Source organism: Neodiprion pinetum, chromosome 2 (assembly GCF_021155775.2).
Source record: "Neodiprion pinetum isolate iyNeoPine1 chromosome 2, iyNeoPine1.2, whole genome shotgun sequence".
In the NCBI taxonomy this organism is placed as follows: Eukaryota; Metazoa; Arthropoda; class Insecta; order Hymenoptera; family Diprionidae; genus Neodiprion; species Neodiprion pinetum.
Genome location: NC_060233.1, coordinates 26,837,138 through 26,863,465, shown reverse-complemented (window position 1 = coordinate 26,863,465; position 26,328 = coordinate 26,837,138). Strand labels below are relative to the sequence as shown.

At 36.2% G+C, this 26,328-nt stretch overlaps 1 protein-coding gene across 1 annotated transcript; it reads left to right on the top strand.

The window, feature by feature from the left end:
* Nucleotides 1-15,207: 15,207 nt before the first annotated feature.
* Nucleotides 15,208-19,241, top strand: LOC124212116 (uncharacterized). Its single transcript, XM_046611882.1, has 3 exons — nt 15,208-15,274; nt 15,420-16,237; nt 18,485-19,241. The coding sequence occupies exons 1-3, from the start codon at nt 15,266-15,268 to the stop codon at nt 18,672-18,674; spliced, it is 1,017 nt and encodes a 338-aa protein (XP_046467838.1). The 5' UTR covers nt 15,208-15,265; the 3' UTR covers nt 18,675-19,241.
* The last annotated feature ends 7,087 nt before the right edge of the window (nt 19,242-26,328 follow it).

Sequence of the window (26,328 nt, the reverse complement as noted above, 5' to 3'; positions counted from 1 at the left end):
TATAACGGTAGCACGAAGCACAGATACGGGGAAAAATCAAAGCCCTAGTTTATGAAGTTTCCGGAAGTCGAAACTAGGAAATTCAGGTCAACAAGTAGGCATCGCGTATTGATATTTTTCACCTACGTACCTAGAATCTACGTTTCATTGTCAGCTTGCAGTTCTGGTAGGCCTGCGGTTATAGCGACGTAATTGGAGAGAAAGTGTTGGCTTCTTTTTCCGAAAACAATCTATTTCCACAGTTGTTATGATTATTTATGGAAACATTTTATGTTTTCGGTAACTAAATTTTGATCAATAATCTAATATGAGGATGATTTGTATAAACATTCAGCTAGCCTTTAATTTTAGGCTTCATTTCATTTGGTATTTTGTCTGATTACGATTACTGAATTGTTTATTACTGACTCGGAAAAGAATATACAGAAGAACACGGAATGGTGTATGGTGCATTCTCTATTAAGCAGAACGCAAAAATACAATTTTTTTAAACCTCTTTCGTGCTTTTATACTAATTATTTATATCAAGTGATCTTCTCTGAGATTCGTGAAAACTTTGGATTTCGGTAGTTCGAAAAGTTTTCAGATCAGCGTAACGTCAAATCTGAATAATTTGCAGAAAATTTTTGCTGTTTATTGTAAAATTTTAATATTCGATGCCAAAAAGAAAAAAGAGATTGCCAATAAAGTGCAGTTTTTACGACCGAGAAGTTAATAATACACGTATCATTACGAGAGGCATTTTGGCGCTATTGACTGGAATGTCATGATAAATATCATGATACTCAGAATAAGATTGAACACGAACCCAAGATTAAATTATTTCTCTTTGCCCAGGAAATTCCGTGATGAAATTCAGAATTCAAATAGCGTGGCATTCGGAACGAAAATGAATAACAAACCGAAGATGAATGTCAAAGAGTATGTAAATACTTACAAGTATTATTACAACACACAACTTTTTCTTTGATACTCTTCTAGAGTTTATTATTCGTTCCTATTCTTGATATCATGCTGCTTGGATTCTAAATTTAAAATGAACGAGACCAGAAAATTTCGCAGAGAACGGAAAAATTTTTGTACAACAAATTTTTTCCTTAGTTACTCAGATTCAACGTAAATCATATGTGAAGGCGAAAATATTGAGAGTGCTCAAGAACATCGGCAGTTCAATTCGATACGGATTGCCATTTTTATAGGTCATATCAATATGTGTAACGTACAGTAATAAATTTATATCAGCTAGCAAACATTAAGGTCGTAAGTACAATACAAATAACGTTGGGATAAATTGATATTGAATTAAGAAGAAAAAAACGCCATCGATTAATGAACAACTATTACAGCGATAAGAAAACAAAAGAGGTAAAAATACGAATCGTTAAATAAAAATGTCGAGATATCTGTTGTTGATTCAATTTTCCTTTCCAACAGCGGGGAACTACGTTCGTTATAATTATTTTAATTACATTACGTCGAAAAATTGATGACCTAAAGACGATTCGCTACCTTGTTCAGAGTTATAATTTTGGTTGAATCGTGTTAACGAACTCTCTGGGCATCCTCAATTAACCCCCGCCAGGAGAGCCAGAGCTATTTTAATCCGAACACGAGTTTTCCACATTTTTACCTACGTTCCATTCTCTGTATACCCTATACACAGTGTTATACATACAACAAAGAAAAGTCCGGATCTCAGGGGGTTCTCGGTAAAGCGAAACGAATGATAATAAACTTTGAAATTCTTACATATTTGCCTGCGTAAAAGCAGAAACTTGTTTTCAATCGAAATTAATTATGTTCAAGATCCGTTTCAACGAGTCTCACGACTACAATTTTCTTTTTCTCATGATAATTGAACTCTGTAAAATAATGTTTGCACGTAATTCAGGAAAATTTATGGTCAGAATACGAATTTCAATCAAATGATACGAAGAGACGTGTTTTCGAAACTATATTGTTGACAAAATCACTCTTTCTTTCGATATATAGTTTCTTTTCAATCTCAAAAATGCTCCATCCTTCTCTACCAACAACTAGAAATTTGAAGTTGAAGAGTATTAAATGACTTAGCTGACATACGTTTTGTAGAATAACTACATGAATGATAAATAATCGTGTGAAATTGATATCAGACAATTAATGTGGAAATATTGATAGATTTCGAAAGCAGGTTTGAAATTTCTTGAAGCTGAAAAATACGAAGAAGATATATACATCAATTGTTATCGGAATTTCACCTTTCCGATTTGGTCATAACAAGTTTTGAATCGTCATGGTTTCCTCATTACTTACAAAAAAGTGCTGTGAAAATTTCAATGGCTATTCTCACGGTATTATTTCGTTTCCGTTGAATTTTTCTTCAATCATATCGATTTTCTAATAGCCAGTGAGATGAAATATGAAATTGAGAAAACGTTGAATCATATAAACCGTTGATTATGTCATCGTCGATTTAATCCACGAGTTATGAAACGGGTGCAAACACGTGCTGTATTTTTAATGTACCGCGAAATCGAGACTCGCTTTTTTACAGACACTTAATAATTACATGTCCGTAGCGGCGTATTAATAGTTTCCATACGATGAAGAAGTTCGCGAGTTTGTCAACCTCCGAGTAACCGGTGAACCATCATCCTTCCTGGATTCGGAGTTTCCGGAAGCCGGCTCGGCGTGGAACCTGGGAGACAGAATGTTGCTCTGAGAAACATAAACAAAGCACGAGTTGACAAACTGCGGAGAGTTGTTTCTATAGATACACTTTTGGCACCGTTCCCTGCGCCTTTGCCTCTGCATTGGATTCTGACTCCGAAGTTTTCCCGTTGCAGACGAAATCCAGAAATGATACATCTCGTTCGGGTCGTCGCAACGAATTCGGAATTAATTGTACCGTTTATTTTTTTAAAGCGGAACTTTTACGGCACCGAGAGTAATTTTTAGTTCCGGTTAGCGCTGCGTCCTTGACCATTTTCATTTTTTACCACAATTGAAAAATATAGTTCTAGGTAGAAAATGAAAATTAGTTTTTTAACTGTTACCGGAAACTCTAGTATCCGTTACTATTCTTTTTCATTACGATCACTGTTGCTATATTTTCTTGTAACTGTTTCGAAAATTTAACGCTCGTGCAATAATAAATTGACGTTAAAGCCTTGTTTAACTAAAAAAGTATAGTAAACCGAACAAACTGATTTTGGGCTCCAATTATCAAAAAAGGATCGACGATAGCGCAAAATGCTTACGCGTACCTCGTTTTTGGTAATTCCAACAATATTCAAACAGTTATTTTAACGATACTTGTTTACTGAATTTTTCTAGTTACTGTAACAAATGAAATTTTTCTCAGTGGGTGAACATTAAATTTCAACTAACAATAAGTATCTGAAGTTAAGGGGTAATGCTGCCTTGTAATTTTTTTTCTTTAAAATTTTTTGTTACCGGTTTAAATCCTTCCTTAATTATTCAAAAATAATACCCAAAAGTTTGTATGCGAGGGAAAATTTTTTAAATCGTCTAAATACTCGATTTCTTGTATGAAGTCACGATGACGATTTTCAGGTGATTTAATAGCGAGCTTCGACTGTTTGCTTTTTCAATTTTGAGTTTATTTGGCCGCTAATAACTGTTTCATCAAGAAAGGATGAGAAAGGGCAGAATGTTCATTCGGACGGACAATTGTATGAGCCAAGCATTGCAGAATAATGGTAAACGATGAGTTTCTTCAACAATTTAATACTCGAAACTTTGAATGCGTTTTTCTCAAATCTATCAACTAGCGCCTTTAATTTCCAACCGATCCACTCAAAATTTTGATTATAGTTTTATAACAATATTTTTTAGTGAAGTGGGTAGGATTTTTTCGTTTTATTGAATCGTAACGATTTTTTCATGAAAAAAAAACAAATTTTCCATTCAAATGGACCCATTTTTTTTAAAAATTCATATTTCTGAAAAATCGTACATGCTGTACTGGATTTCGGTATCTTCTTTTAAAATCTTTTTTTGCTTTTTGTTCTAGAATTAAAATTGCGAGACGCAGGTCGTCGCCCGTAACGGTCATTCTAGAAAAAGAAGTTCCCTTTCATCAGCCATTTCACAACCATTCTGTTTTGAAATTATTGAAAAAAAGAAACGTTTTTCTTGTACTTCAAGACTTATATTAACATGTATGAGTAGCGGAATTAAAATATAGTAATTGATGTTTCTTGAGTAATTGGAAAAAATAACGCTTGATTGGAAGCAAGTTCCCAGATATTGATTTAAATTGCATTTGGAAAATTGGTGTTCTTCATAAATTTTCTTGCTTCACTCTTTTTATCCCATAAGAGTTTTAGATAATTCTGTGGATTTCGTGGTGGCGTGGAGACTGAAAAGTTGGCATCAAATTTACGATACAAAGATTACTTATAGAACTAATGTCATCGATTGAAAAAGTTTGGAATTTTTCGAATCGTTTTTCCACCAATAACTGTACGATGTGAACGAATACTTCAATAGCATCAATGTTCTAATTCGAAAGACTTGAAATTTGGCAAGTTACCGATAAATTGAGTTTGGTGAAGAATGAATTGAGTTGAGTTTCGAAAAATCTGAACTTCCGATCGCTAATTTTCCTTGTCTTTCTGACAGATATTGGGATTTTTAATATTCTTTTGCCCTGTACAATCCTGACTCTATTTTCCCCATTTATTACGTTGTTAGTTGTTGTTAAATTGTTGTCTGGTAACATTTCTGAAAAACTCTGGAATTAGATGTTTCAGAAAATATTTCACCCAAGTATTTTTAATCATTCCGAAGACAGGTCGTTTTTAGAATTCGAAGGAGATTTTCATATCCATTTTATGTTTGATGAGGAAAGGTTTTGCAGGGGTCACCAATTCCGCAACTTTATTGAGAAAATATTGATTCGCCTCAAGACACTGAAGCATTTTCTCAATTATTCACAATTTCTGAAAATACTCGGTGTTTATAAAGTATCGCTTAATTTCTGCTGAAATTTTAATTTTTTTTACTTGTCCTTTGCCTAGAATAATTCTAAGAAACGGACCTTCTTAGATATTGAATAGTGAGTTCCACATCGAAACGCTTTCTTGGAAATTTGAATCACCATTTTTATCGCGGTTTTGCACTTCACAAGTCTATGAACCAATCAAACCTTCAACTTATGGATTACTTAAACCATTACCCCTTCTTTCTCTTTATATTTTCATATACTTTTTTAGATTTCCATTTAAACTAGGTGATTCATTTGATTCGGTTTGCCGAAAAGACTTTCTTTTAAATGTTTAAAATCAATCGAAACCATTTGTTCTATCACATGCACCGAGTAACGTAGCCACTTGTTCCTCGTATTCGAAACATCTCAGTTTCGGCATCATGATTCAGAAAACGTAGCAGATGTCGTAGCAAATTCACAGAGTTCCAAATGTGAATTCCGAAAATTACCCGAGGTCTTTTAGCCGCTGGCACCTTAATATCTACATCTGCTTCTGTCATTTATTTAACTAATCGTTGAAAATAGACACAGTCAAAAATTTTAGCACGCACAGTCTGGCGCGCGGTGTTCTCAAAAATTGCGCACCTAAACTGGCACGTCAGGCGAACTTGGCGTGAAAAGCGTTGCCTTTGGACGCACTAACGTGTTTGCTAATGTCGGTTTGAACGCATCGCATTACGGGTCGTTAAGTCAGCGGTCGAATACTCTAGACAACTATGTCTACGAGACAAGCATTCGGCCGGTGCAAATGACACCGTAGATTCTAGTAGAGCTGTTGGAAATGTTGTATTTACATACCTTTGCAAATTACAGGCGTGAAAATTACGTTCAGGAACCAGTAAATATTAATATGAAGGGTTCGATTATAACAGGCGTCTTATTTCCTCTTGGTACAATTTTTAAACACGGCATTTGAAGAAAAAATGGTGCGATTTTTTTGGACCAGCGTAGCGAATATATTTACGCATGTCTTCACTGAGAGATATTTTTAGTTCCGGTTAGCGATGCGTCCTTAACTATTTTCATTTTTTACCACAATCGAAAAATGTTATTCTAGGTACAAAATGAAAATTGGTTTTCTAGCTGTTACCGGAAAGTCTAGTATCCGTTACTATTCTTTCTCGTTACGATCACTGTTACTATATTTTCTTGCAACTTTTGCAAAAATTCAATGCTTGTGCAACAATAAATTGACGTTGAAGCCTTATTTAACCAAAAAAGTAGAGTAAACCGAAGAAACTGATTTTGCGTTGCAATTACCAAAAAAGTATCGACGATAGCGAAAAATGGTTACGCGTACCTCGTTTTTGGTAATTCCAACATCATTGAAACAGTTTTTTTTAACGATACATATTTTACTGAATTTTTCTATCTACCATAACAAATGAAATAATTTTCAGTGTTAAATTTTCCAGCAGAAATTTTCGCTGAGCGATTATTTATTCGAAATGACCGGAAGAATGTGAGCGGTTACAAAATGACTTGCGGAATTTCATGCCTTCGGTAATTAGCGTGATTTGAAATTCCCGAAATAGCTGCTACACGCTTGTGTAATTGCGAAGGGAGTGAGAGAGAGAGAGAGAGAGAGAGAGAGAGAGAGTATAAGAGGGAAAAGTAGATTTTTACATCGCCAAATTTATTTGACAATATATTGTATTTTTCAGACATTTCTTTTTGATCACTGCATGATTATATGAACCAAAATGAAGTACTTAATCAATTTCTTCGAGTGAAATAGTACATAGGTTTGTACATCGAAGCATTAAATGTATACATTTCTAACTGTTGGAGATGATAATAATCGAGGTTCAGGCACTTTTTGTTCGTTATGAAGAACGATTTATGTTTGATAATCGATGAAACGAAACGTCGTTGAACCCTCTCCAAATGCGAAGATGAATCTTTCTTATTTGAGGCTTTCAACAGAAACTCCCCGGCAAATGTATCAATTTGAATCGATGTGCCAGCGCAATAATTCACTATCTACCTACATACTCGCTTGCAATAAAGAAGCGCAATTCGCCGCTAAAAATACAACTTATTCAGTGGTAGATACAAAATTTGCAGAAAACAAACTCGATAAAAAACATTTATGAATATGAGAGACGAGAATGTTCAAACAAGTAACGATTTTTCCTGGAAAACGTTCATTTTTCAAACTACTTACCGTCGTAACAGCGAAAAATATTTGCCAGCGTGACTGTACAAAATTAGAATCTAAAAATATTGTCAGATTTGATTTTGTCGTGGTTGAGTGATTCATAATTTCTTTGTTTACGAATTTACCAACGTATCTCAGTCTGTTTCGTCTTCAAATTCGTATTGAAAGAATTTTTATCATCCATTCAATTTGAAGAATCTTCGGAATTTCGAACAAGCTTTTCAACTCTCAAAAATAATTCAACGTGTTTTTATCATTTCCTCTTGTTCGAAGAATCCTGTTGAAGATTGTCAAGGAAATGGTTGATCAGATGATCATTTTGAGACACCTAAATTGAGAGAATATAAAGTCGAAGAAAACTTTGCAAAGGCTGTTGGACATCGATTTAGCCGTACTAGATTTTCGTATCTCGAAACGCGGAATAAGAAACGATGTTTACTGTTTAATTCATTAAATTAAATGATTATGGCTCAGTTGCAGCTGAGTTGCATCGCTATTTCCTTCTACCAAATAACGTAGATCGATACTTGTTTACCAAGAAGTCTTTCAAGCTATGCCAAACAATGTTTTCCAACCCCTAAATCCGTATCGATCTGAAGAAACAAACGTTCTCATAATTTTTCACAGATCAGAAAAAAAATCGCAGTGATTTGCTCTCAAGGAAAACAGAGTAACTAGTAATTTTTCCTCGACGTTGTTCTACATTCTCATAAAATTCAAGGGAATTCTGACGGTGTATCCACGGGACAGGATTAATGGAGGAGCAATAGTCAAGGGTCGCAGTTATTTCTAGCTCGGGACAATAATTCGTATTCGTATTATTCCTGATAACTGGTACTTTTGGTTTAGAGTAGGAATGGAAAAAGAAAAAAAAAGAAAAAATATGCGAGACTCGCGTGATAGAATTATTATTGTAAACAGTTTATATCATCCCATGTATCGCTTACGAGTATGAAGTAGAGCTTTGTTTTTCCCGTTGATCTGGACACGAAGAATCTGGCTGCATAGTTCGTTTGGCGGTTGTAAGATAACGCTTATAGAATTTGCCGGTGGACTACAAATGCGCACTAACAATAAGAGAAATTTTTAGTACCGTTTACCGCTCAGTCCTCAACTATTTTCATTTTTTTACCACAATCGAAAAATATAGTTCTAGGTAAGAAATGAAAATTAGTTTTGTAGCTGTTACCGGAAAGTCTAGCATCCGTTACTATCCTTTCTCATTACGGTCACTGTGTATTTTCGCGTAACTGTTGCGAAAATTTAACGCTTATGCAGCAATAAATTGACGTTAAAGCCTTATTTAATTAAAAAAGTATAGTAAACCTCACAAACTGATTTTGCGTTACAATTACCAAAAAAGGATCGACGATAGCGCAAAATGGTTGGGCGTAGCTTGTTTCTTGTAATACCAACAATATTCATACAGTTTTTTTAACGATACCTGTTTTGCTGAATTTTTCTAGTTACTGCAACAAATGAAATTTTTCTCTGTGCGGATAGAATTTTGGGACCGAGGTAGACGGTAAGAGGTAAGGCAGGTGAAACGTTTCCGAAATCAAGAAACAATTTAAGGTTTACCCTCTGACCTTGGATAACTCGGAAACCAAGTAAATCGATTCGGTTATAAAGAGCTCGCACTTACTTCGTCGGCGTTCGTTTGGTAAAGCTAATGTAAACGATTGTGTAATCTTGATGGCTTGGCGTACGTGAATGCCTGCACAGTCCGTTTGCCGATTTCATGCTGATTTCCCGAGTCGGGAATTACTGTGTCTATATATACAACCGCCGCTTCACGGTCGGCCGTAATTACAACGGCTAATTGAAATCTTACGGTGGAAATTTATAAACGCACTTCGAAAAGATCAGTTTCAACGAAATTTGCGTTGGGGTGATGCTTCAATACTGGATGAGGAATAATTTGGGAAATGATGATGCGATGATTCATTTTTGAGAGAGTTTATGTTGTTGGGATCTCACTGCAGTGGTAACAAAAACTTCTTGAAGTCAAAAAGTTATGAATATAAATTTTATTGAAATGATTTTCACCTAATGTAGGAATGAAAATTCTAAATTTGCCAATTTGCGAGAAATAAAAAAAAAAAAAACGTTTTTCAGATAATTAAGTTATTCTACTTCTTTTTATCCCAAAAAGCGTTCCTTGGTCCAATTATATTAAATATTAATTCTTCATGCCAGCGAATCGTCCAAAAATTAACTGGGATAATTTTTTAAAACTCAGTTCCCTGTTTAATTAGTGATAAAACTGTCGCATGCATAATCATCAATAACTGGAATTATGTAATTTGTGTTTATGATTTATATTTCTTTCCCATATCATTCTTTCATTTATTGCAACTCAATCAATTTTAATATCATTTTGTAAGCTTCAATATGATGTTTTTTTTTCTCTTTTTCAGATTGTATTTTGTTCTTCTAAATTGCACTTGTGATACGTATTCAATTCAATTCACAGTCATATTTCAAAGCGTGTTAGTAAAAACTTAGAACACTTAATTTCAGAGTGATTTGGTATCGGCGGTGTGATATTTAAGTAATAAATGTTGCGGAATGAAATATCGACAAGTAATTCCAAGGACAACGCAGACAATTGCAGTCAAATCTGATGTTTGTCCATTAAATCGCAAGCAACGAAATTTGACGTTTTCCGAATTGAAATGCTCACCCGTTGACACGAAGATTTACAAATTTTAGCCAAAGAATTGTAAAGACGTGTTGATTTGAAAGCAAATTATCGACTTTGACTGAAATTTTATTTTCGACCTTCCCGGAGTCACGTTAAAAGTTGAGAAGTTAGCCGTCGCAACTATAAACCAACAATTGATGTTGGTTATAAATAATTTTATAACCGCCTGTTATTCTGGCTCGTTTTAATAGCCAACGTTTTAATAGATTCAAGATTACACCGTCTTTTCGTGTGCAGAAGAGAATTTTTATTTATGATGAAATTTCTTGCAAGTTTTTCCGCCAATTTTCCGTTTTCCATTTTTAGAAAGTCATCATCTGTGGATAAAAATCAAACCCCTATCTATCCTTTTCAGTCAAGAAGGTAACTTTCTTGACAAATAAAAAATGCATATTGCGAAATCGGAAACGATTCCGTTCTTTTTTCTTCAATGACAGTGGAAACTGGATACGAAAACTCATCGGATCGATGACACAAAATCGTTCGTGTGAATCTTGTAACAACATATTGTCAAGTATTGACATGTTTCCAGATTTTCATTCACCCTTTTCTCTAAACTCAACGGAATTCAGTTTCATTAAAATTCTTACCATACCACCGACAATATTGATCGCGCAAAGAATGTCAGAACGAGTTTAAGTAGTTCAGAATTTACGGAATGTTCCCGAAAGAAATACGAAAGTCATATTCACCAAATTTCCCAGTTGTTCGGTCGTCGAAACGTTTCAATTATTTCCTTCTGCGTTCTGAATCATTTAGGTGATCGTAAATTTCTTCAACGATCAGGGGGGTCCAGCAATTTGAAACAAATTCCTAGTATCGGTACTTATGTGGTGTTTTTTACTTATATGAAATGCCTGCGTATTCCAAGTATACGTATCCGTAATTGAATTCTTTAAAACACTTGATATGTTTACAGTTGTTTGGATTAAAGTTAGCTTCTCGTCGTTTCAACGATTTCAACGACAGTTTAAAAAAACTATTCATAATTTTATTTGATTTCAAATTAATATACTGCTTTGTCAACTGGAGTTTAATTTCACCAGAAGTTTCAAAATTTTTTCATTTATTGCAGCTGATTCAACGATAATCAATAACGACAATCACCTTAGGTCTTTCCACATTCGTATATATCAAGTTGAATGGGAATTTTTAATTGATCAATTAAATGATTTCACGAAAATTTACCTCGTTAATGCAGAGCTTGACGGAATGGGATACAAATTCTAATCGTATCACGTCAATTTGAAAATACTAATGGAACGTACGTTTATCATAGGTGAGAAAAAACAACCTGATCTCATATCATTGTTCTTCATTTCTTCATTTATACGTAATAATTCACTTTCCGTTTTATTCTGTTGATCTAGGAATCTTTTACGTGCCTTGCCAGTCGGACAGCAATGAAATATGTAACATCCATGACCTTGTAAACACATGCAAAATATTATTTCATCGATCTTGGAAACTTGGAAGTTTGTTTCTGATCTAAAAATTATAAACAACGCTATGAAATATATCTTCGAACAAACATAAAATTTATTATCACATCGTCGTTGTGGTTACGTCTCTGACGAAAATCGCCATGAATTGCAATATTGCTTGAAATCACAGAAACAAATTTTCACCGTTTTTTTTTTAACACAACGCAACTGTGACATCGTATACGTATTCGAAAGTAGGACTGTACAATTCAATAGGCTAAACTAGCCAAGAGGGTTAACCTGGTTAATTAACCAATGGATTGACCCGTTAACCGGGTAGATGATTTTTAAACAAATCAATTTTCAGCTGGTTCAACGATCAACCGGTTGAACCGTTTGACCATTTTGGAAGGTCAACCAATCTTTGCCGGTTGGCTAATTACAATTAATCAAATTAGGCCAGCTAAACAATCCTGTTCTAGAGGGATTACAATGAGTTCCAATTTTAGTTTACAATTTAAGTCATGTTAGTTCAATTGAATACTTTGGAATCCTACATTCCGTAGTCATAGCTTGTAGGAAAATACTAAAAAATAAAAAAAAATACTTAAAAGGCATTCGTTTGACATCCGAATTTCATTTGAAAAAAACTAAAGGTCTTGAAAACGATTTACAATTCGTTCCAAAAGCTTTAGTTCAAAATCTGCAAAAATAACTTAATTATATTGTAAAGATTTCGCTAAGAAAAGTTTCATTCGATATATGCTTTCAAAAATGATTTTGAATATTGTTGGAATTTCAAGAAAATGTAGTAAGTGTTCCATGTGATAATAATTGTCAATACTGCATTTTATTGATATTGCAAAGTCAACTTTGTTTTGCCAATTAATTTTGTACATTATGTATATTATTTTGGTCAGTCATATGAGGCATTGAACGTAACTTATTGTTGCACCAACATCAAACGATCACAACAGTTACAAGAAAATAAAATACGTGTGACCGTAATCAAAAAGAATAGTAAATGAAACTGTATTTTCTGGTTACAGTTACAAATTGATTTTCATCTTGTACCCAGAACCATATTTTTCGGTTACGGTAAAGAAAGAAAACAGTTAAGAACTGTAAAGTAAGCCACAACTGGATATTAGCTTGAATCCCGAGCATCTTCGATCAACAGATAACAAATCTTTCATTTCCGAACGAATACGCAATAGAACTTATGTCAAACATTTACATACGTTATTCAAAAAAATGTTACGGTTATTCTTATTAAAAGGGACTATTGAATGAGAAACCTGCCGTGCGGTTCTAATCGTCCTGTCAACAATAGGACAATGATTTATGCCCAACTTCCTCGTTCATTTTTTAAACACATCGCGAGTATTATCGATAATAGATTTATACTATCATTATGCATCCGTATTCGGATCCGGATCAAGTGGTAGTACAGTGTTTAATATAATATATTAGCTCGTTACGGCCACTGTAATTGATTCTTTTCTTTGAACAGGTAGTCATTGAATTTTCATATTAACCAACATTTTTGTTCATGTTTTGACTTTTCACTTATTTCAGTATGAAATTGTACGGGTTTCTGTGTTCCATGCGAACCCTGTAATCGCTTTCACAAATCGAACGACTCTCTCAATAGTAACTGAACACCGGTGGAAGGTCATCATCAAGCTCGAGCAAAAATAAACCTAATATAACAAATAGCCGCGTTGAAGATCCTTTGGATTGCAAAACGTTCGACAGTATAAGGAAGTCGGACGGAAACCGAATATAACGAATATTAGTGAAGGGATTGTGCCAATTCGGTATTTAATTATCTTTCCGACGGAATAGCCAAGGTTTCAAACTCGTTACGTACCGTACCTTCTATTACAGGATGTTTCACGTCGGACTGCCGAAGGGGCCGAGATATAGTCGCCTTAGTATTCCTCTGGCACCTGCAATTGGACTCAAAATTGAGTCTCGAGTCTTCTGCGCATGCAGGGATGTCTTTATGCACGCAGCACGTTCTTGCAACCTGCAAATTATGAAAGTGCTCGTTCGACGCGAAGTACGCAAGTTATTGTTCGTTCCGTCAAAGGCTTGTGTCACTTTGCACCGTGAAATAGATCGTTTCTGTCGTAACAGCGACGGAATTAATGATTGCTAAATTTCGTATATTGACGGTCTTTCCGGGATTCATTGGTGAAATTATACGCCTTTTTACAGTAGATAGACGTAAAAGTCGAATTTTAAACCATACATCAAATAATAGAACTCATGAATGTTCTGAAAATGAAAACATTTGATTGAAAACACTAAAAGTTATCACCAGGCAATTATAAGTTCCGAAGATCGGGCATTTCGAATTCCTGATAAACACTGAAATGTCCTAAGAAACTGTGAATCATTTCATAACAGTACGTGTGACAACGAAGAATACGCACGAATGATTATCACACGTCATTGTGACTGCCAGATAACAGAAAGGCCATTCGATTCCTCAATGTATGACACGTGTAACCTCATGATGTCCCATGTCATTAATAATAACCGAAAAAGCGAAGGGTATTACTAATTTGATGTTACCACTCGGCCGGATGAGTGCATCGGTAATCGACAGTGCATAAATGGGTCAAGTCATTAATTTCTTCGAATTTAGGATATGAAATTACGTGCTAGCGTCCGTGTACGTTGGAAGCCTCTCGGAACGATCATTACAGTAAGTTGACGTCGTGCAGTCTGAAGTTCAGGAAGGAATGCGTCTGTTTTTCTCTTATAATTGTACAACGAAACTTTTCCGTAACGCAAATTTGATACTTTTGGTGGCTAACAATTTGGTAAATTCTATTTTCCTCCACATGATGATCGCCGTGAACTTCGCTGCAGACGATGATCTATAATTAGCCAATAAGATCAAGAGGAGAGTTAAGGATCGTAGGAATAAGTTATTGCTCGTTCAGTTAGATAAATATATAAGAGAGATTTTAGCAAATCGGCAATAATTTTTCTGCGGGGTTGATTCGCAGCCCACTGTGTTCAACAAACCGCACCACGGTTTTAAAACAAATAGTCAAACTATTAACAGAGCCCTAGCTAGCTGCTCTGGATCACCTTGACTAATTTATGCCAGGCGCTCAAGCTCTGTAGTGATAATATTTACATATTTTAGAATTATACCTGCTGATCGATACCGATGGTCTCTCCATCTTCTCAGTCCAAGTCATTCGTTTCTCACCTTGTATCTTTCCAAAATTCTGACAGCACTTTCTCAACCTCCTTTGATGGTTCTCCAGCACCTTAAAAGTGAACCTGTTCATAGTGAAAAGAGTTTCATTGAAATCTCCAAAACCAAGGCTGAAATGATCGGATTACTATGGGTACCTGTGATGAGTGCGTGGCAACATTTCAGGCCTATAATATCAATAGCATTCATCAAAGAACTTTGCGATTCTGTTAATGATTTGATGATAAAGAATTGATGATACCTAGTTTAAATCTTTCATGCCCCTTAGACGAGTTCGAACAGCTCACAGTTTGAAGTCCCTTATAACCAACATCAATCAGTCGGTGTTGATGAAGCAGTTTGAGGGTCAGCGTGATTCGGTCGGAAATAACGGAAACTCAAACAGATCGTGTGAACGGTATTTCTTGATACGGTTTCTGTAGAGATAGATGGAGATGAAGACAAAGAGAGAGATAGAAAGAGAGGGTGGAGGTGCAACTTGCGGTGGGATGGTGTACGTGCAGGCATGAGTGAAGGCAGAGGTCCCTGTCCAGCAGTGTCGCTGGCACATCGATACGGGTGTGATAGGTGGGCTGAGATCCTGTTCTGACAAAACAGAATTGAAAATTTCCCCGCGGGCAAAATTAATAATAAAAATAAAACGATCATCGGTGTCGTAAGTCCGGTATGCAGAGCTTATATATAAATGTGACACCGGAGTTTTGAACGACAGTCTTATTCCACACCCTGAGGAAAGATGATCAAGGTAGGTGAAACGGAAAGCACCATACCACTACCCACAGTGCATCGAAAATACAACTTAGTGTAATATTTTGTGAAACAAGGACCGAGGAACGTCCATGAAAGTACAAATTACGGCCGGATTCGCTCATCTATCTTTTATTTTACAGCTTATACTGTCCCTCGTTGCGATTCACGGGGCTCTGGGTATCCCGAGGGCGTCGACTCTGCGCTATGGAGTTCCCGCCAGAAATGCTTTTGAAGGAACTCGCGATTTCTTTAACACCGCGAGTCAGACACCGGTGGCTGCGCTGCCCGGCACGAGGAATCTCGCGTCGAAGAGACAGCTGCCCAACTTACCTCCTATCCCAGAATTAAACCAGGATAATGCGGTACAGGAAGAAGTCCTCGAGGTCGCCGTGGCTCCGGAGAACTCGGAGCTCCCGCAGCACGAGTACCACGACGGCTACTTTAGCCGACCCATCGCCTATTACCGGGCTAGTAATGTCCGACAGCAGCCTGAATACCGGGGCTACGACTATCAGAAGCCCGAAAGTGAAGGTTACGCCTACCGGAAGCCGGAGAGCCAGGGCTACGACTACCCAAAGCCCGAAAGTAAGGGTTACGAATATCCGAAACCGGAAAGCCAGGGCTACGACTACCCAAGACCCGATAATCAGGGTGGTGAGTCCCAGCAGCCGGAAAGTATAGGTTATGATTACCAGAAACCGTCCACGCAGACTCCGTACTACTACTACCCACCTGTACCAGCACCGGGTGCTGGTATACGGTTCCCACCGGAAGCTGGATCGAACATTTACGAAACTGTGATCGGACCGAATTTTCCTCAACCAGAAAGCGGTCAGGACATCCTTTCTACTGGCAATGGTGCATCGCGTCTACCGACATCAAATAGTCAATCTCCTGTGATTCTTCCACCTGGGACCACGAGCAAGATCGAGGATAATCGTGGGCAGTATTCACATGGGTGAGTGATGTAACACGTACTTATCGTTAGTAGTACTGTAGACGGTGGGTGGTTCAGAGAAATCTTTGGATTCGAGCATCAAAGATATCATACAGAAGCCAAGTTGCCGACGGGTTAAGTCGAATATACTAATTGTAAGATTTGACCTTCTTTACACATTCTTTTCTCAAGGTTCTGTATGTTACTTCTGGTATCACATTAGTTATCCAAGAATCTGAACTACATAGCTATGTTCCTTTTGTTTTGCTAAATATGGACTTTGCTCACATTGTTCACATTATTCGGAAATTCTCCGTCAAAAATTCCCCCAAAATGGTTAAAGACGTATTAAATCCATTCGGAGTTTTTGTTGTAACTCATGTTTTTCCAGGGTAGCTGTTAAAATACTGATTTGACATCGGCGAAATATATTTTTTCATTCATATCGTGAATCTTCATGATATTTAAACTCGAAACGTTGATACCTAAAAAATCGGAATATAGAAAAAATGTACTTTGCATAGGGCCAAAACTCGACTAGCAATTTAGATGGTCAAAAATGGGGCAAATATGCCAGAGTCTGGTTCCGTCCTGGAATATTTAAAAGTGAAGTTGCCAAGGCTTGAATAACAGGAACACCTATTGTCCCGTGACTCTAACGCTCATCTCCGAAAGAAAACTACGTGACGAGAGTTGGTGGACAACAGAATATTTCCTGTTGAAATTACAAATCGTTAAACGTACAATCATAAAACGATTATTTCGCGGCGTGAGTTCGTTAACGACTTATTGCTCAGAACCGAGTTAATAATAACAGCATTGCTCGCGTCACCAGTTGATTATTTCTCCCAACAACTTCCCTATAATTTGTGGATCGGGTAAAAGCCTGGTTATCGATGTTTTTACATCGTTCCAAGTGTCATTAACGTCACAGTCCAAACCATTACGTCTCATGTTCACATTATACCCCTGGCCAATAACCACGAATCATTAGTTACCTCTTCCTGGGCAGTCGGAGGCAGATCCATCGGTGTTTGCTTCAACTATGAACTTGTCCTTCAAGAGTGAATTGCTGTTTCAATCGATATGGTCAGCTAGACTGTACAGCGTGCATTTAAATAGATTATTTCCATCTATACTCGATGTACGAGAATTAGGTTATTGAATCAAAAATTCCATTAGGTCCGTCAGATAGAATGACGGAAATATCTGACACGCATTTTTTCTTTTTTCGATTCAATGTTCATTAACAAAAATATAACAGTTTGAAATTTATTCGTGACGTCACAATGTGCATAGGTATAGGTATGCAACATTATGACGTCACGCAACTTCGACTGGCTATGTCTTTGTTAATCCTTAGCGGCCACACGGGGTACCTAGTTACCCCGGGCTCAGAAAAAGTGAAATTAGAGGTTTAAAACCTTTGAAATTGATACAAGTAACGATATCTGCCGGTAGTAGAGAAGCGTGATAAAAATCATTAAAAATGTTGAAGAACTCTTCAACAAACATGAAACAATCGCTTAGAAGTCTTAAAACACCCTTATGTCTTGTACAACTAGGTTTTTCAGCGTGGGGTAATGAGTTACCTCATGTGGCCGCTAAGGATATTATTAAACATTGAATTGAAAACAAAACAAAAAAAAAGTATCAATTAGTTTTCGTCATTATATCTAACGGGCCCAATGGAATTTTTCGGAATTTTTCATTGAACGACCCAATTTCACTTCAAGAAGGTCCAATTTAGTCGGTCCAATTTGAAAAAAAAGCTTCCTATCATCATTTGATGATATTCGCATGGAAACAAACAAATCATCATTCTTGAGCAAAATATCAGCATTGTACAGCGTGAAAAAAGTCACAAATTTCTTCGACACTTGAGACATTTTGAATTAAATCTGAAATTTCGTGGCCGAGAATTTTGTAATCAAAGTTGTACATCGGCGTAAGAACTCGACGCTCGCCCAGACGAGTTTCATAAAACAACTGCACTGCGGATTTGTCCATTCCTTATAATTAATCTGCTAACTTCAGTATCGGAAAAGACAGAATCTTTAAAACTCACTCATGCTGATCCACTGGGTTAACGACGGTTTTTTCTTACCGACGAATGAAGCAACAAATCAGCAAGTTATGATTTTTCTCATGCCGCAGTCTTACCGATGTTCGGCAACATCGAGCTCTTGGTTCGGTATAACAGTCTTCTGCAAATTTTCCATACTCAACACATGCGTCAATACAACTCGGCTTTATCCGTGAATCCAGGTTCTCAGGTCCAGACGGCACCCAAGTCCAGGAATCGGGTCACTTGATAACAACCAACGGTGGATGGGAGTACGTAATCGCTAAAGAGGGGAGCTACAGCTACACCAGTCCCGAGGGAATCCCCATCCACATAGGCTACGTGGCGGACGATAACGGATTCCGAATTACCAGCCAACGTTTCGGTCGGTAAGACCAGCGAAGATACCGTAAGCGGTAATGAAAGTTCCACCGTTGATACAATTTTGCCAAGAAGTTCGCTCGGCCCAATGGAATAGCGGTTTTACCTTCCTCGTTAATATTAGTACTGGTATTAACACCACTTTTACTTTATTTCTTTTTTATTTTGGCACAAAATTACTTTCGATAAAAAAAAATAGCGAATATTATGATGGAAATAGACGGATTTTTGATGATCAGTGCTTACTAGCAATTAGTGTAGTTACCGCCTACATCCACATCACGATATATACATATATATATCACATGCGGTATGTATTTTTAGTATAGTTTTTACTGTGGCAATGTAACGACTAAATTCAACTGATACGATGAGGAACTGGTCAGATTCGTCGTTGGGACGTCAAGACTATTTAATTTATTTTAGTCGCACAATAAAATGTCAGTAATATTTGTACAATCTTGGTTTTGAACGACATATCATGTTTGTCGCGAAGCCCATACTCACCATACTTGACGGTTAATTTATTACTCCATAATGATTTCTCTTATCGATGACAGTTTTCAATGAGTAAGAATTTTTCTCAATAAAAATCAAGACGATGTAAATCTGGAAATAAAAATATTTTTGTGATCGTATTTACTTGGTGTACGATTACATGAATTATTTTTTTCATTCTTTTTTTTCGTACACAAAGAAAACTAATCAAAATCAAACGGCAAGTTTCTTTCACGATATTTAAGTTTGTTCCTGTTTCATTCAATACTGCAGATATTTATTACATTGAACATTGAATGAATATATATTTTGGGAAGTTATGTTCGTGTGACACAATCTACCCGACATATTGTTCGAAAGCGTACAACGCAGTCGTCTCCTAAGAGTTGGAAAATTCTAACACTTTACTCGTGGAACGTTTCTACAGGACAGTGAAGATTGTTGCAAAATATTGCAAATTGGAAGCCTGCTGAATTTCTAGAGTAAAAAAAAAAAAGAAGTCCCGAGTAAATGCCTAATACGTATTCACGCACGGGAACAAACCTGTTCAACTTTGAGACGATAATCTCTGAGACTGGTGCAACACAGTAGTGATACTAATCGATCGTGGTGATATTGCGCAAAATTTCTACGACCCCATCCTCATCTAGGTAGGTGTAATGTATCGCGGAGGGTTTATCAACGGGTCATATAATAATGCTAGAGGGGTGTGTATGATCGTATCGCCGCGAGGACGTCTTAAATAATCACACGTCTGCACAGACGTACAAGGTAGGTGTAGAGAATGCTTCGTCAAACGGCGAGCCTTATTACAAGCAGAAATTAATATTCATGCAGCATATCGCTACTATCACGCTACCTGTACACAGTAAAGATTAGGAATCGTGTTGTATATGCACGTATTCACGAACTTGCGTAGGTGGGTATACAACTGGTTGTAATATAACACGATATGGGCGAAATATGTTTCCTCGCTGAAAACTTGGCCCAGTCGTTATTTAATAGTAGACAGATTTGAAACAAATTATGCTCGAAATATGCTGATTTCCTCGACCCACCCGCATCAAATATTGAAAGTATAAATTTGGTTATTCCTCTTACCGGTAGGAAAATTGTTGTGCATCTTTCGATTATTTTATTTTCTCTCTAAAAGATGTCCTAGTAACATGATCCTGAAGAATTACTGTGTTTTAATGATTTCGAACAGAAGATTGTGAAGGATTTTAAATCTTAAATTGTGATTTACCTTGGTGAGAAAATTGCTAACGATGACAAGAATAAAAAAATATCACATTTGAAATCTTCGTCTGCTAAGTTTTATTTCACGAAAAATTTCTATATGGAATTGGTAAGTATGTCTGTGATTAAAAATAAATATTTATAAATAAATTTGTTAATTGACGTCAATACATCTAAATGAAATTACTCGTTCACTTACTGGAAATCTGTGAATTTATTTGACGTCATACGAAGTCATTGAAAGTCAAGCACTGCAGCAATTTAAATTCATTGGAAGTCTGAAAGAATTTTTTGAATCCTTTGAGTCACTCTACATCTCGAAGGAAGGTGTACCTAAAGTCTATCATTGAACGTTCACTTCCTCGTCTGAAGCAGAATACCCTGCAAAATTAATTAAAAAATTAGTCTTGTCTCTTCGGACGAAAAAAGAATCTAAACCTCTCCTTTTCTTTTCTTTCATTAAGAAAAAAGCTGCGCATTATGATAGTAAAATAATACGTCCTCTACTTTTCTTTGGATATTAATTCGTCTGAAGATGCGAATTATTGATATTGTGGGTTATATTCAATATATTTGCATTGACGCTACGCGATCAATTCGCGATGCGACGAGCATTCGATAAACTGTTTCGTAAATTCTTGCGAGAACCGAACTTCAATTTCGCAGTCATCGTATCATGCCGGTACAAAACAATTGAAACAGTCACAAAAATGTAGCCATGGTAGCAAGAATTTTTTTCTCGTTGTAAATACGCGGATATGAATCTTCAGTCACTTCATTAACGGAAACTCGATCGATTGGAAAAATTCACTTTACTGTACTTGTAAAATTTCTGCCCTCTCGATCTTCAACTCTTGGCTGTCTCTCGATATTAAACACGAATCAAGCGCACAATTCAATCAAGGAAGTGTGAAAATACAACGATGCAGCTCGTGTGTCTGGATTATTATCCAGTCGTCGGTGGGCTTGAAGGGGGCTTCACAAGGATTTAATAGAAATAAACCGAAAGCGGAATTATTATTTATATCCATTATCCATACGATAGCGGAGGTGTTTTTATTATTAATTACTAATTTAGTTTTGAGTAAAATTGTCCAATATCGGAGGTTCAGTATTATCCTTGGATGTCCCAGCTAGTGGAAATGGAATGAATTATCCCAAGTATGCTCGCCTGTCCCAAATACACAGAAAACTGTGCCAAGTTTCAAGCATCCAACATTCTTACTCTAACCCATCACGTATTTCTCCTATCCCGTTAATTGTTTCAATTTACCTTAATTTTTTTTTCATCACACAAATTGTCTGACTTGTCTTGTCGTTTTATTGCCTACGCTCATTTATCCAACCCAACATTTATTCATAGCCCGTGGTATAATCCAAACGTCCTGAAAAGGATCTTGTCGCTCTCGGTTTGGTTCTTAATTATTATTACAGAAAACAATTGGCGTCCAATATCCATATTTTATTTTTTAACAAAGTGCACGTGGCTGAAGTGTCACAACCTTTAACTTTTGACTTTAAACCCAGATTACGCAACAAGTATATACTTTTTTTTCACTGGGCTTACAGTATGTAATTATGATTCCTCACCTTAAAGTCAATTGAAGTTTATAAATAACATTGTTACGTCACGTCAGATTTCACAGTAATAAGCATAAATATGAATTTGTTTTCATTTGCTTACTACGTATACCGAATGCGAATAACTATTCGAGATATTAGTAAATTTGTTTGAGTTGCATAGTGTTGTCAATGATATCCAAATAAATTGGATGGTTATATCATTTTTCTTAAGCGAAAAATTATACGATATGTCAGGTTTTACAGACGATGTAACATGATTATATAATATGCAGAATCATCGTCAACTATGATTGATAAGCTTTTGATTTATTGACAAACATATATTAACGTTAAACAAAATTCATTTCCGGCGACTCGTGATGAATTGAGTAAGAATGAGATTACGGCATTAAAAAAACAAAACAATGATGAGATCATTTTGAAGTATCTGACAGATTAACTTTCTACATTTAAATTTACATATTATAATATTTATCTTTTTGCGGAGTTTAAAGAGACTCTTTCATCAAAATCCAACTTAATCAACTTCGGTGTCACTCCTAAAATCGTCAAACGGAATATTTATTCACAATGCGACTGGACAAGAACAATAAAATTAGCTTTCTCGATATATTTACAACAGAATTTAAGATCGTCATTGACTGGTACCAATAACCAATGTGGTCGACGAGACATCTTAACTACAATTTACACCATTCTATACAACAAAAAAAACAGATTATATCAGGTTGACTAGACAGCAATCAGCCTTGCTCACCAGCACTTCTACGATAAGAACATTAATCTTATCGTACAAGCTCTATTTACAAATGACCAATGATCATCCCTTTGCATCAACAATAAACATGTCGGCGATAGATTAGAGAATTTGAAGACTGGAGATTTCTATGACTCCGATCTAACACGGCAAAATCTTGACGATCAAAATAGTCGAAGAGTACTTGGTTTTTCAAATATTGAAGATATGTCACAAGAAATTACCAAAAACCTGCTGAAATTTAGTACACCGTGTGTGTTCAGAAGTGATAATGATATGTTGATGTTGTTTGAACTCCCCGTAAGGATAAAACGTCAATAAAAAAATGCTCCAACTTAATAGGTTAGATAAATTGTAATCACGTAAGGCCTGCGACGCAGAGCAAACTAGCACAAGGTTATAATCCAGAATTACCGAGGATCTCCACTAGAAGAAATGACGAATTATTCAGCAAATCAACCTTCTTCGATATCACGCAACCAAGGTTACAATCGAGGGGAATGATTATTTGAGTCAAGTGATATTCGTTTTATTCAATCAAATGATATAGTCTAATGCGGCGAACACAACACTTCATTGATTCAATAAAATACTTTTGTCGGACGAACTACTTGTGACAACTTGATACAGAATCGAATCAAGTCTTTGAATGAATCATGCTGAAAACATAAGTTTATCGAAGATAACACGGCGCGAGATTCTGGCGATAATATAAATTTTCTATCAAGAAAATGTGTGAACGTGATGACTTAAGACTTGATTGATCGCACCGATCGCCCCTCAATCGTTTTGTATTAAAAATACGAAATTGTTGTATCAAAAAAAAAAAAAAATTGAGCTTGTTGTAATTCGTGTTTTGTTGAGTAAGGAGTTGAATGGTTGAAGCGGGTGGCGAAATTTGTAGTTACAAAAATCTTGCGCATCGACTGAACATTAGAGTTATTCGTTCGCACAAGACGTATTCTTCGATTTACATCATTTAATTTCAATGAGTAAAACTCGAAAACTTGCTTTCATACATATAGAAGTATAAATTGATCACGAGTCAATACTTTTTTTATTTTTTATTTGTCGTCAATATCAATTTACGATGACTCGAGGCTTGGTGCTATGCTTTTTGTCATTTGTCATAGGTCTGATGACAAATTTATCTTACGATAAAGAGAGAGAGAGGCAGACCGGAAGAGGCAGAGGGAGTAGAAATGTTCCGAAAAGTCTGACCAGGTGCACGAAAAGGTGGAAAGAGAGTGGTGAGGGGGAGACATTGCACCGTGGAGTTGCAACATCATCACGGAGTTGGCGACAAAACTTGGGCGGAAATTCACCCGAGGGTTAATTCTGCTAACCACCTCGTTTGTCGCTATTCGCGTAGGCGTGTTTCCCGTTGCCGAGTCCACATGGTCCAGGGGCGGGGGCGCCCGTTTTCTGGTGATGAACGATGCTTATACATCATAATTAGCCCCACTGGGGAGTCGTACGTGGCCGCCAGAATCAGCTGTATCCGGTGCAAAGCATGGCAGTGGTATGGCCACACATGTAACAGCCGGCTGCAAACTATAGTATTGAGCTAACTGATAATAATTGCGCCTCGCTTACATGCCTGTTCCTTATTCTATTCACTCACATTCCAATCGTATCCACGGCTTTTTTCATCCTCGCCACGCCTGATTGTCATTTATCTACATTCAGGTATGAGAGAAAAAGAAAAAAAGAAAAATGGGATACACACGTGATGTCATTCGCCGTTTAATTAACCGTGAATCCCTGTTTCATGGGATTCTAAACGGGCAAAAAAAAGTTATTGCATTTAATAAATATTAATTGATCCAAATAATCCATGCGCGTTTGTATAGTCCTGAGAGCACATTTGTTCAAAGCGACAGTTTATGTAGGTTTGGATTAAAAAAAAGACCAATAAAATTCAATTTGAATGAATTGAATAGAGATTGAGCGGCATAACTTATTGAGTTACTATTCTGGTTTAATATTTTTATCCAAACGCTGCATACTTCGCTCAAATAATGTTTACAGGGAACAAAGGGGACATTCTTCAAAATTGAAATCATAACGACTAACCCCGTGTTTGGATTAATAACGTAATTGAATAATTCAATGATTCTCTTTTAGTATTTAAGTATTACACCAGTTCTGCGACCATGTAATGTACTGCTCTAGAATATATAAATGTAGCGTAAATATCGCTCGGTTACATACTTTTTTTCACTTTTTTAAATACGATGTACTATTGTTATTGACTGATACTAAACAAGTATAGCAGCTTCACTTTAAAATAATTAAAACATCACATCGAGCCAAATATACCATCTCGCAATAACGTTGATATTTCAGCAAGCGTAGGATTATTATTTCCAATCTCTACTATCGGGTACTTTTGGACCGATGTGTTCAGCTCGTTAAAGTACTATTCTTTCACGAATTAAATGAGGTTTGTTCATTCGAGCGAAACTTTTTTACTTGTTTGAAATATATTCAACTCGAAAGCATATAGCATTCAAATCAATGCATCCATATTTTTGTCCAAACTAAAAAGTTGTTTTTTTGAGGGAGAAATTGTTCGAACCAAATAAAATAAGATAACTTTTTTTTTTCTCACAATCAGTCTGGAGAATATTGTTTCAGGTTGCGTTTGGGCCTCAGATATTTTTTTTTTTTATGTTTCGTAACAGCAATTACGATTTGGTTTTTAGAAAATTCGAACATTGTAGACAATTGTCAATTCCGCAATAAGTTCTGTTCTGAAATTCAAATAATCGCATGAAGATTATGTAAACAAGTCTCTATTCTTAAGTACATAAAGATGCAGTTAGTTAAAAAATATTTCATTTTTTGGTTGTCTTTATTGCGTATTGATTTTTCTTACTATCGATTTGCTATTTTGTCACATCAGTTACTGTTATATTTTGTGTCTAAACAAATTAGTTGGATTTCACCGACATTGATTTTGCCATCTCACTAGATTTCTAAGAAACAATTGGAGCAAGCTTCTTGTATATAATTCCGTATAAATTAAATTAAGGGAACAATTTACACTGTAATCAGTAAGCAGTTTCTTTGAAAAACTTTTATATACGTCATGTAGTTCTTGTATCGAAGGAACGTTCGCATGTTGAAAATCCTGGAGACGGAAGAGAACAAAAACGGCAGTTAAATAAGAGAGCGAAGAAATCATTCAATTCGGTGACATTGCTTTCGTGGAAACAAAGAGCGAGGGGTTAGAATATGCGACCGAAATGCCGAACGGTTGAGATTCGGCAATAAAGGTTTATCACGGTTGGAGATCGGTTCGGTAGATACAGTGTCGCTAAAATCCCAGCGGAAAATAAATCGACATAATAATAAAGGTCAGGAAGTCGTATCGGACTTTCTGTCGTGCGGATGTATATCAAAATAGAGCGAAGAAAACGATCAGAATCTGATCATAAAATAAGCTGAGATCTACTCGGTTCAGGCCCACCCGACTTTACCTTGTTACCTATCTTTCTATATCAAAGCAAAGATTACTTCTCTCGGCGTTCTGGTACAGAGTTTTCTAAAACTGATCGATACTTCATCCGAATTCAGAGGGTA